The sequence below is a fragment of the Medicago truncatula genome, chromosome 1 (assembly GCF_003473485.1).
Source record: "Medicago truncatula cultivar Jemalong A17 chromosome 1, MtrunA17r5.0-ANR, whole genome shotgun sequence".
Lineage (NCBI taxonomy): Eukaryota > Viridiplantae > Streptophyta > Magnoliopsida > Fabales > Fabaceae > Medicago > Medicago truncatula.
Genome location: NC_053042.1, coordinates 20,549,016 through 20,562,738, shown reverse-complemented (window position 1 = coordinate 20,562,738; position 13,723 = coordinate 20,549,016). Strand labels below are relative to the sequence as shown.

At 34.5% G+C, this 13,723-nt stretch overlaps 1 protein-coding gene across 1 annotated transcript; it reads right to left on the bottom strand.

Annotated features, from left to right (window-relative positions):
- Nucleotides 1–642: 642 nt before the first annotated feature.
- Nucleotides 643–7,613, bottom strand: LOC25483290 (uncharacterized). The gene is made up of 11 exons (XM_013611964.3): nucleotides 7,434–7,613; nucleotides 7,135–7,345; nucleotides 6,062–6,145; nucleotides 5,823–5,965; nucleotides 5,507–5,557; nucleotides 4,885–5,044; nucleotides 3,286–3,487; nucleotides 2,765–2,872; nucleotides 1,783–1,908; nucleotides 1,628–1,679; nucleotides 643–1,158 (listed from the first exon to the last, which is right to left on the bottom strand). The coding sequence occupies exons 1-11, from the start codon at nucleotides 7,545–7,547 to the stop codon at nucleotides 1,006–1,008; spliced, it is 1,404 nt and encodes a 467-aa protein (XP_013467418.1). The 5' UTR covers nucleotides 7,548–7,613; the 3' UTR covers nucleotides 643–1,005.
- Between the last annotated feature and the right edge of the window lie 6,110 nt (nucleotides 7,614–13,723).

The following is a 13,723-nucleotide window of genomic DNA, read 5'->3' as shown; positions in this document are numbered from 1 at the left end:
AAAATGTGGGGATTTTAAAAACATTTAATAAAAAATAAGAACTATTCTTCAAAGAAGCGCAAAATGTAACGACTAAAAACATATTTAATCCTTTTTTATTCAACTTCAATTCTACTATTCTATCAACAACAAAAAAATAGTAAATATATTTTAAGGATAGGATAACTCAACTAATTTAAGATAAGGATAGAAAGAGTTAAATGTCTAAGATTTAAATCTAGAAGAATAAGAATTGGTAACATACTAACAACTAAAATTTGCCTATAAAAGAAAAACTTTAGAGTAGCTTTCAACGTTAACTTCATTTTTCTTCATCTTCAAATTTCCATACAGTCTTCTAAATTTTTATTTTAACTTGATAAATGTATTCGAAGATGAAATTGTAACTTTCTTCATCGTCTAACATTTGTTTGATTTATAAAATTAAATCTAACCATAGATAAATACGAGATATGTCACGTCTATATAAAACAAAATATCAAATCTCTAGATATCCTTAACCAAAAGCTCTCCAAATTCCCAGAAGTGAAATAGGTTATTCAGGTATCTCAAAGAAAAAAAATGCTTAGGCCTACATCATAAAACCCATGAAAAATATATTTCTTGCATAATATGATTAACATGAAAACAAAAAGAAAAGCATTGAAAATTCTGTAAGTTGCATAATTTACTTTTTTTTTTTTTTTTCCCAATCTTCAAGTCCTCTTGAACTTTCAATTCATGAAAAATCATATCGGTCTCGGATCAGCACATGAATAGTAAGCAAATTGCAAGTTTTACCATCACTTGTCAGAATGCTTCAAGATTATCAAAACCAGTTATCTGGTATAAAGATAACTTCTGTACAGTCGCTTATCTTAATGCACAACAGCAAATCTGGTTACGCCAACAAAATGCATCCTAAGCTAACGTACAGATATTAGAGTAAAATGTACTAGATACATTTCCTCAACTTAGCAAAAATAGCATGACAGAGGTGAACATGTTTGTGTTGATACGATGGTCCTAATCTGCATCACCAAGCCCATCGCTGCCATCGCCCCTCTTGGATATGGGAGTAAAATTTGAATTTGGTTTCTTTTTCTGAGAGGCAACTTCAGCGTTCTTTCGTAAAACGGCTCCAGGTGATGGATATGGTCGTTGTTGAAACAGAGGACCCTGAAATTGATCAAGTACGAGAGTTTATACGCCATGTTAAGCCTTGAGAAAGGTCAAACAGAAACCAAAACTATAATTATGACAGGCATATTTCAGCATGCATTTCCTATGCTTATGAACACCAGTCATAACAGCCAATGGCGCTTGATACCAACAACACTAGAGGCTAGCTTTGCATCAAATGGAAGCTAAATGTCCACTAATTCTACCCATCAACTTTCATTCTCGCAATACTTTCGCAAACTTTGTAATAATTTACATGACCTTGACATTTTGATAACAAAACCAGACTATAAAATAATTTTGAGAATATATTGAAAAATCCATGGATACCAGGTTGGATGCATTCTTTTAGTTGAAAAAGCATCAAGAAAATAGAGATATGACATGCACTATTAAGAAACAAACTAACAAGAAGATAGGAACTTAGATTAGAGGTTCTGAAAAGAAAAAGAAAGAATGCACGTACGGTTGCTGTTGTGTCAGCTGCCCGTGGCTGCACGCTTTTCAGACCCACCACCCTGAAATAAATTGTAAATTTGTATTTACTAATCAGGATTTTCTATCAAAACACCAAGTTTATCACTAAAATAAATTCATCTGAGTGTGTGAATACATCCATACCAGCCACCACGAGGAGCATCTGAATAGGAGCTGGGGTCCATAGGATCCAACTCATCATCCTCTTCATGAGCGCGCTTCTTGCCCATTTTTTTATTTCCCTTATCAATTGGAGGTTTCCAGCTAGCCCTGGATAGACAAATGAGGATCAGTATGTTCTCTATGGCTTTGAAAGAATAATGTTAGGCGTGCTACTATTTAGTAATAGGCCTGTTAGTAATGTGGGGAAGGATATAAAACAGAATGGGTTAAAGTCACGTGACTGAAAGATCACGGGTTCAAGTCTTGGAAACAGCCTCAAGTGTAAAAATAGGGCAAGGTTGCGTACAATACACCAAAATGATGGGACCCATTCCCGGACTCTATGTATGCGGGAGCTTTAGTGCACGGGGCTGCCCTTTTAAATTGGGGAAGGGGAAATTTGTATTAATTAAAGTGGCACTAACGGCCATTTTACAACCATGTCCGAGAGAATTCCAACTCACTACCTTGAGGTAACAAGACTTAAACTCTTACCAGTGAGCTAGCACCCTAGTGTTTCATTCAATAAAACATATATATTGTAATGGAAATAAAGTGTTTGATTCCTTTTTCATTTTATTTTATTTTTACTAATATTCCTTTTTAAATATCACCTCGGAAATAAAGAAAATCCTTCAGTATTTTTGCAAATCTATCTTTTGAATTCGTTTTTCCACACGGTTAGGAATTCTTTCTTGCTCAAAGAAATGATCCTAACGTAACCCTAAAAGAAAAATATGCTTGTAATACAAGATATTTAATCACAAACAGATGATAGAATTTTCAAGAGAGTACAATGTAAAAAAGGAGATATTCTAAAGGATGGAAAGTTACAGCTGAAATTTATGTTAGAGTTCATGCCCCAAGCATGGCAACAGTTAAATTACTAAGAATCAGTCAGTGAAAAGCAATAGTTTTTCTGGAACAATTTAACAGAAATGCGTATTTCATACAAAAACCATACCTCTGTTTGCTAGCCATTTTATCAGAATTTTCCCTGGGATGTGGAGCACTGCTTTGCTGATTAATCAAATTCGAGGACAAATACTGACATTGTGGAAGATTGAGAACTCTGCATTTGTTCATTTTTTATACGATAGAAACCAACAGAAATATTAGAGATCAATATTAAAGCTCACTATTCTATAAAGAGGAGTGCTATCAACACACTCTTCTCTACACACACTTGTGAATTGGTTAAAATTCAAATGGGTCCTAAATTTAGTGGGACCCATTTGAATTTCAACTAATTAGAGAGGGTGTGTTAAATAGGGTGTTGCTGGCATAACTCTTCTATACAAAATTGGATCACAACTAACGAGGTAGTTGCTACATGACTATGAAGGATACCTATCAACGTATAATCAAGTTAACTTCGGTATAAACATGAAGCCAAACAATATATGTATATCAATGGCAGAAACAGTGTAAGATGATGAATTATCCAAAACTAGTCCTATGTAAGCAAGACTAGCAACTATCTACCTTGTGCAGTGACTGCAGTAACTCCATGCTTGCACAAGGCCAACACCCCAACCACCACAGCCCATGCACCTTGGTAAATTAGATGATTGGTCATCCACATGACCAACTGATGAGACCAACTGATCCGACACAACTTTCTGAGTAGAATTAGGATGCTTCCATTGTGATACCTTAGTTTTTGTATTGTAGTAATATTTATGACCTTAAGCAAAAATAAAGAAGTAAATAAGATAACTTATAAAATTCATAAAAATGGGGGAAAAGGGAGAGAAGAGAATTTAAAAGTGTATTATGCTTCTAATATTTGTTAAACAACTGTGTTAAAATTAAGAATCTTCAGAAATTCCTTTAATTGTACAACTTCCTAGGCTACTGCTTACTAAATAAGCACTCACTAACTTTACAAATGCCGACATAGTGGACATGGTTTAATTTATCACTTACAATGAGGGTCAGACCTATTGACCCACAATTTATTTCATTAAAAGAAGTAATATACCTTCACAAGTCAAAACAGTTCAGTCCTTAACATTGTTATTATTCTTTTCTTGTATATGCTCATCTAAACTAAGAGACATTACAACATGTAGTAGGTATAATAATAAGACTAGTAATTTTAATTTTACAATGCTCAACTGCATGATGCATTAGAAGAAACTAAACCATTTGCAGTGAATCTAGGTTTTGTCCTGTTCTGCTTGTGTGGAAAAGATTTTACTGATTAACTGTTGGAGTTTTGGTATTTATAAAGACTAAGGAGCAAAAAACTGTCACATGGTGTTTTTTCTAGACTAACCAAATTAGGATATCAGAATTGTCAACAATTATATTTAATATGTTAACAACAATGTTTAGACAACGGTCACCGTAATGGAGATTCCTTCCCAAATATAAGCAGAATCGTGCGATGTACCTCCGTCGATGTGTTTTTCCTTCTATGATTCATTTATGTTTGCATTCTTATGTTGTTTTTAAGATAAGAGGTTGCATTATCCCTATTCTTGATTTTCTACGGTCAATCAATTGTTCCCGATAAAAGGGAGAGTAAAGAATAGAAGGAAGAAAGAACTGGAACAAGTCTTAAAATTTAAAGTAGCAAGGCACTAAATTTTTCCACTACCAAGGTTAGATTTCTTTCAGGTGTAACAGTAACCAACTATAGATGTGTGTACTTGTGTCTGTGTAAATTCATTTTCTTTCTAGGATAAAGATCTCCAGATGATAGCTTTACTTTTGAAGCGGCAATTGCAGAAAAGCTTGAGAAGAAACAACTGATACAGACCGCAATTGGAAGAAAAAAGTAGTAACAGTGACAGCCACAAAATCCATGATACATAAGAAATCCCAGTTGCTGACCAGAATTTAAAGCCATTATTTAAGGTGCAAAATCGGTTATACTTGATAAAAAATAAAATGATAACAATAACAACTCTCATAGGCAGGATTTCCTACTAAACAATCAGAGAAAATATTTAATTGAAACACTGATCTTAATCAAGAGTATAATATAGTTGTTACACTTAATTTTATGTTAGAAACATATAGCAAATGAAACTCATAAATGATAAAATGCAACAGCAGGATATTTATGTAATGAACCTGTTGTTTCATCTAATGCCTCCACCCAACTATCTGGAAGACACAAAACCGTTGTTGATTGCTGGGTTAAGGATGCTTCGCCGGGTTTTTCCCATTGACTCCTCCCGGTACTTTCATTATAATAATAAAATGCACCACTTCCCGGATCTTTTGCTTTCACCTGCATGACAAATTAGTGATTAATATGTGATAGTACACAGTAGAGTACGAATAAATTAAAAAATCCTACAGAGTTAGAAAATGATATAAGTCTTGGAATTTAAGCTCAGAATGGGAGATGAATTGTCATCAATTATACAACATTCACACTTCCGTCGGCTACAATCCTACCGATAAGAATACTCTCCCTGCTCTAACTCACCGATGACTTCCAAGATACCCTCTCACTCTCCTTCAGTCTCAATATTACAGGATTCATCACACAAGACACAACTAATCCATCCCACTTGCACATCAGCATTCTCTCTTTTCCTCTTCTTTTTCTTAACCTAAATTCCCCACCCTATGGGCTTGGGCAGCTGATACGGTATCAGCCCATTTGAGGCCCACATTCACATTTAGGGTCCTAACACCTGAAGAGAAATTTTACATCTAAGGAGAACGTTTATAATAAGATACATACCCATCCTGGAGGCAGCTTTTCATTTCCCATAAATTCAGCTGAAGTAGCTTTCTGAAATTAAAAATCAGGTAAATTGTAAGTTAAAGTATGAGGTTGAAAATAACATACCGTAAAATATTTATAAAATTTGAGAAATGAACATCAAATTCTAATTAAAATTGCAGCGTCATATTTTTAAAAGTTTAAACATCACCCCAACCCCAAAGAAGGCGAAAATATATAAATTAAATAGAAATAACAAAACTAAAAAAAGCTGGTGAAGAAAATGGGAAAGAGAATCAAAGTAACAAAGTTAAGCTAAAACCAATATTCTTACAGGATCTTCGGAATGTCTATCATCTTTAAGAATACCCCGAGCTTTTAACTTCTGCTTGAGGTACTCTGGCAGTTCTTTAGATGCAGGTTTCTGCTCTGAACATCCATCAAGTTTAGATTCAGGCTGACCAGATGCATTGTTACCTACTCCACAGTTTCGGAAGAAACAAAGTTAATGTAAACTCAAAGTTTCCAAAGGATGCAGCGGATGACTAAAATAATTTTGGAATGAAAATTTACCAGCATCATCCGCGTTAAGCTTGGGAACGTCGTTATAGGCACCTCCACCAGGTACACCATATCCATTACCTATTTCTGTGTTGCCTGATATAGAAATAAAGGCATATAAATCACATGGACTCTTTATATGTGTAATACAATTATAGAAGAAATTAACAAATAACAGTGAACTAGTAAGAATTATGGGAAAAAATATAAAACAAATTGTAGTCTAGTCTAAAGCCATAGAATAATATATGTAGCCCTCAAGAGTCAAGACATATTAGTCGAATTTCTTGCTTTATCTTTTAAAAATCTATAAACCCCAAAGTGGAAAGGTTCACAAAGCTCATCTATAAATAGCTTCCTTTATTTTCTTCGTTTGATTCAGATGTTTTCTCCCCTTGTTTTTTTATATTATATTTGTTATCATTCAAAACCAATATTTCAGTCCTTTCAGTTAACAGATGCGTCCTGTGCATCGCCACCTGTTGCCTCCTCTTTTTTTATCTTTTTTGTGTAAGACTAGACGTGATAGAATTAGAAATGACAACATTAGAGAAAGAGTTGGGGTAGCGCCAATATTAGAAAAAGAAATGATATTTGAACATCCATTTTATGACAACTTTCTCTCTCATACTCACATTACTTTTTACTTTATCTCTCTATTGCTTTGGTTTTCGTGCACATACCAACGTTTTCTTTGTAAATTATGGTTGTCAACCAAATGGTTGTTCAAATAACACTCCTCTATTAGAAAAGATAGTAGAAACTAGATTAGGTGGTTTGCACGTGTAGAGAGAAGACTTATGGATTATGTGGTAAGGAGACTAGATCAGATGGAGGTAGGAGAAGACCTAGAAAAACTATAAGAGAAACTATTAACAAAGATCTAGAGATTAATGAGTTGGAGAAATTCATGGTCTTTGACAGAACACTATGGCATAATGTAGCTAACCTCACTGAGAAGCTATCTACTGGATTATGGTCCAATCCAATTTCCGGACAAAATTTGAGCAGCAGCTTATAAATTTCATGGGCTAAAGGCAGTTTGATTTTCAATATTATCCAATTGAAAAAGAAATGATACATACCTTGTTGTTGTGGATATGTCGGGTTTGGACGCTTAACAGCGATTTGAGCCCTATGATCAGTAGCCATATTCAAGAGGTGTTCCTTCAAAGCATTGGGGTGATGACGTTGGGAGAATATGTCTGAATTATCAAAATCCTTGGTAGAAGTAGAAGGTGATTCCATTGCCGCCATCTCTCTTTGAGTCCTAATGATATTTTGGGTAGCAAGTTCCTATGATAAGATATGAATGATTAATGGAAGAAAAAGAAAAGAGAGAATATGGAGAGGGTTGTTGTTATTGTTAATGTTAATTACTTACTTGTTCCCGCAAAAGAGCATCCTGAGCAGGTTGATAAGGAAGATTGAGAGAATAATTATGAACAACGCCGGGAGGGGGAGGGAGTGAATGATGATCTTGGGGAGAATTCTCCATAACTGTCTCTCTAGGGGTGGGAGGCTACTGCAGTGCTGCTTTTGCTTATTGTATGTAACTCTCTCTCTTTCCAAAAACCGATGTTTTTTATTTTTTATATTATATATTAGGCTTAATTGCACTTTTCACTCCATATCTTTTCAAAAGTTGTGATTTTGGCCTCCTAAGTAATTAAAATACAAAATAGCTCATATGTATTGGATTTTTGACAGTTTTAGCCCCCAATGCCACTTTTGACTTAGTTTTTGCTGACGTGGCACTCACATCCCTTAAGTGAGGTGCCACGTGTCGACCATTGTGGATGTCACGTCAGCGAAGACTAAGTCAAAAGCGGTCTTTGGGGCCAAAACTATCAAAGATCCAATACATAGAGGGTTGTTTTGTATTTTAATTAGTTAGGGGCCAAAAGTGCAATTAAGTCTATATATTAATTAAATTTATTTTTTATTATATTATATATTAATTAAAATCATCGAAATTTATAACAAAATTGAACTGAAACCTACTTGAAAAAAGAGAGTACACTCTAAGATGACAACACCACTATGATGACTGAAGTGAATTATTAAATATTAATAAAACAATTAGTATTAATTAAGTATTCTAGTCAAGATATATATTCTCTTCATTTTAATGGCAGTTTTCTAATATATTTGTTACATATCAAGTCAAGGCTCGATTCTCATAACACATAGTCCATTATATCGGCTTAGGTTCAATAAGGATTCCGTCCATATTCAATTACGAATCACATGTACTTACGAACAATCGTGATGCACCATATAACTCGTGTAATATAGGTCATTACCAGTTTTCCCCTCTGTAAAATATTTTTTTCGAATTTCATCCTTGTAATTTGAAGATTTTTTGATTTTGGACCTTCATGGAAAATTTCAGCCCTTGTAATTTGAGCAAATTTAGGTTTACAAGGGAGGTAAGACTCTATTGATCGTACCTGATCAGAAGGTGACCGCCGGTGCTTTGAACGCGATGGTTTGAGTGGTGGTGAAATGTGCCAAAGTGCTTCTTGGAGCGGATGGGGGGGTGTACCTGCAGGCACTCCGACGCTCAAGTAAGTAGAGATCAGAGAGAGTGAGGGTTTAGAGGAAGAGATGGATTCTACCTTAGGGACTGCTTTGAGTCCCCTATTTATAGAGGTGGAGGGTTGCATAACCGTTGTAATGACACACCTGGCTCTGGCGGTTACGAAATCGTGGGTGGTGTAACCGCCAGAGAGTTTATTGCGGGAACGTGCAGAGAGACGTTGTGGTTCGTTTGAACCAGTCTCTTTCGCTCCGTGCACCCCCTTATGTGGAAGGGGTGTGTCGCAGGTAACTTTGTCAAACGTGGTGTTTGGACTTTGGATCGTATTGGGCCTAAGTAAATGGATCAAAGGTCCTTTTGACCGGTCCAGAACAATAAGTGTGGACCAAGAGATAAATGATTTGTGATAAGTGTGAGCCATGTGGTTAAAATGTCAACTGTAAATACATTATTATTTTTTTTTTGTCGAAACTATTAATACATTATATACTACTAAAAAAAGGTTTCTAAAAATTTTCTGTGGGCACAAGCCCACATATAAGATCACATGCATCCGTCCCTGCGTATTCTAGTTAAGATCTCCATTCTCTTAATTTTAATGGCAATTTTCTAATATATTTGTTACATATCAAGTCAAGGATCGATCCTCGTGACACATAGTCTATTATATCGGTTAAGACTCAATAAGGATTCCATCCATATTCAATTATGAATGTACATATGAACAATCATGATGCACAAGATAACACGTTCAGAACCCACATAAGCCCTCCATATGATCAAACGATCACCTATAGCAAGTCATAAGTGTAGAACTAACTTATTTGCTTGGGGTCTATAAAAATAGTGGTATCCACCAAAATTAAGTACATATTTGGTAGCTCTGAAAATGCTATGTATTTTCATGAGTCTTAGTGCAAGTATAGATTGTCTCAAAGAATAGTATAAAAAGATCGAACTCATGGGGACTGGGGCGCTATAGTATTGCTTTTCAGCAATAGACATGTTTGTAAGAAAATAAAATAAATCATTTGATATCACAACAATAAAATAAATATTCAAAGCAATAACAGTTTAGGAAAGCAAGTAAAAACACTTAGAAGTTCTCAAAGACGCAAATGTGGTTTAAATAATTATTTAACTATGATAGAGTTTTGCTATGATATAGAGAAATGTAACTTTATATGAATATGGTGTCATTTGGACTCTTTCAACACAGTCATCATGTTAAGCATAGGAAGACACATTGTTTTGGGTTCAATCACAATACTTAACATGCAACATTATTAAATTAGGTAATGACTGGCTCTTCCTTTAGAGAGAGATTGAGTTGTGGCCTATGACAAGAATTCTATATAGTCTTTTCGCATCTCTAGCCTTTTCAAAGATCTTCTTTAAGTTCAACCAGACTTTCTTGTTCCCGTCTCCTTTCGGTACTTAGCGACGTTAGTCATATTTAACAAACAGTTTCATTCCCAACTCCATTCAGTCTCAGGGAATTTGCCATTGATAAGTAAAGTGTGATTTGCGTGAAGTTAAGAAAAACACATGAAGGGGGTTGAATTGTGTTACCTTTTTCAAACTTTTTCTAAGTGTTTTGTTGTTCAAAGTCTGAATGGGTTGAGAGTCTGATGCAGGTTCTGGATGCAATGGATAACACACACACACACACACACACACACATATATATATATATATATATATATATATATATATAGAGAGAGACAGGGAGAGAGGGAGGGAGGGAGCGATTATACTGGTTCTCTCACAAACCGAGAGTAGTTCAGTCCCGTTGCACTTCTAAGATATTTTCATTATAATTACTAAGATTACAAATGCTCAAGCACGCAAGCAAGAGACTTCCAAATGCTCAAGCACATAAGCAGGAGACTTCTAATGCTCAATCACAACTAAAAGAGACTTATCACAATCTAACTTAATCAAATAAAAGATTGTTTGGATTTACACTTGATTAAGTCACAATCTAATTTATCACAATTTGTCTTAATCAAATAAATCAGAGGTGTCAGCTATTACAAAACAGAGTAAGACTCTAAGACTTTAGAATTTCTAAGATATGAACTTAGTAAGAAATTATGAAGTGTTTATGCGCTTTTCAATTTGGCAGAGTAATTGTAACCCCCTAGTTGTTATTTTTATTATTTTAGAATTATTTAGAGTCTTTTATGTGTTTTTAAATAATATATGTGAATTATGTGGTGTGTAGTATTTATTTATATAATTTATTTAATATAAATAGAATAATATGAGAAATTGAATTATTTAGGAGGTTGGGGAGTAATTAGAAATTAATAGTAATAAAGGGGATTAATGAGAAAAGAGGAGTTATACTTTGGAAGTTAAGGAAAGAATAAGGGAGAAATAGTTTGTACGTACAACTGAGAAGTTTGGGAGAAAAACCAGAGAAACCAAGAACAAGGGAGAGCTAGAGCAAGAGAGGATCGTTTTTGCTGTAGATTGTTCGTGCGTTTTTCTTCTAAATTAAGGTAAGGGTGAGATTATCTTGCAATGATCTTAATATGCAATTTCTGAAAATTAATCTAATTGGTTGTTCATAAAGATAAAATTGGGAATTAAGGGTTGATGATGACTTTGAAAAGATTAGTGTCAAAATTGTGTTTAATGTGTTGTAATTGGGTGTTTAGAATGATTCCTAATTCTTAATGTTGCTGTAATCAGAATTTGAGAGAGATTAGAATTGTTGGAGAAAATTTGGAGAGAATGGCTAAATTGTTTGAATGCTTTGAATTGTTGTTGTTGATGTCTGTTTTGTGTTCCTTTAGATGCCTAACTGTGTATAGTGTAACACTCCTATTTCTATTAAAGCAATTAAACATGCGAATAATACATTTATTCAAGAAATAGAGATTACGTCTTATTCAATTATTCAAAATTCAAAAACCGATAGACATGTATGTAAACTTCAACAGTTACAGCGGAATATAAATCAGAGTGATCAAATATATACATGCCATGAGCAAATAAATCATATCCCGAAGATAAATCTCAAAACCCAAACATACGGGTAGTCATCAACAAAACAATAATCCAAACGGAAATATAAACAACCTAATCTAGACCGACACGACAAGCCTAGATCAGAGCTGACACGACACCGATATCGGAGGAAGCTCCCGATATCCCGAGCAAAGACTCACCGAGACTACTCCTGCACAACGTCTACTCACCCATACAGGCAAGTAGGCGGTTAAAACCACTGGGGGTAAGCATTACATTATCATAATCCAGATAACAATCAAATCAATAATATCATGTATTTTGAATAATATTAATCATGCATAGATAAATACATTGCAACTTGATAACTCATATCAACATATATCAATCATGTGAAAAATTATTCAATCATAAATAGTCATTCACGGATATTAATTATTGAACAATTATCCACTCATAGTTATTCATTCACAAGCATCGATCACAACATCATCAATAATCATCCATCTCATTTCATCACCAATCACGAATTTCACATAAGACTCATCTTATGATATGCACTTATTGACACATAAATGCATGTGGTACCAAATCTCCAAAAGGTCGTCACCTCCGATGGACAAGTCAACATCGCATGTAAGGGGTCACTCCTTACATAATCTCCGAAGTAAAAGAGCCGGACTCTTTTACAACAACTTGACTATGATGCATGGACATGTATAAGGACTCGATAATGCGACAACAATTCACAATCTCAACTCAATATATAGGACAACACCCAATTATATTGATTATCTCCACAACATTGCATTATCAAGAAAACATGCCCACACAAATAAATCATAGTATTCATCATCACACATCAACATATTTACCAATAATCAACAATGTCATCCAACATCAATTACATGATTTTCAATAATCAACAAACATCACTCATCACGTTTGATTTTACCAATTCAAGAATTCTTATATTCCAAGCAATTAGCATACGTTTCTCACGATAGTCATCATACCTCAAACATATACATGCATACTCAATTATTCACTCTAAGTACCTCATTAAACCCAAATTCAAGTTTGGAAAAGTTCCACGGCTCAAAGAAAAAGTTATGATAAGTTTTCACAAAAATTCGCATGATCCATGTGTAGTAATTTGATCATATCTCAAGTTCTAAAAATCGTTTGGACCTGAAACCAACGTCATTAGAAAGCTAACAAAATTATCTAAAACTTTCATGTTTACACCAAAGGCCAATTCGAAACTGAAATAGGTGAAAAAGACGCAAGAACGCGAAACAGGGAATGCTGGAACTGGCAGTTTCGCTTCTTGAGAAGCTTCTGGCCTGCTTCTGAAGTATGCTTCTGAAGTACGCTTCTGAAGGGTGCTTCTGAAGGACGCTTCTGAAGAGTGCTTCTGAAGTGTGCTTCTGAAGGCTTCTTCTGAAGTGTGCTTCTGAAGGATGCTTCTGGCCTGTTCGCTTACAGCTTTTCCAAAAAGTGCGTTTTTCACCATTTCGCGCGTAAAATGCAAACCGTTAATCGGATTTTGATGTTGTTTTCACCTACACGATCCTGACACTTGACTCTAACATAATCTATAAAAATTTCATGTTTCAACCATCCCCAAAAGTCATTTTCCAAAACCTCACATAATCACTTATTGGCGAAAACGCTTAAACATCGACATTTCACACGAAAAACCCGTTTTCTCCCAAACGACTCAACTAACATAACCATAACATGAAAACAGAAATTCTCATAGGTTCAATTCATCCAACAATAACAAAATTTCAGTCAACAACCATATATATATATCAAAAAGTTCATTTTGGTCCTTCACATGAACACTTAACTCAACTTCACCAATTTCACAAAACCACCAACAACAATTTATTTCTCATCATCAATCCACAATTAAGTATACCCAAATCATAATTCACTTACAATAGCATCAGTTAACAATAACCACATTAATGGAATATGAATCACATCTCATTTCAATCAAAACATATCAAATTTCATCAATTAAGCATAAGTTCATAACTTAACATTTATACATACTTTGAAACATGTAATTCCACCCATAAACATACCATAATCATCAATTCAAACACAAGAAAATAGCATTACAGCAAGAGCACGAATTTAAC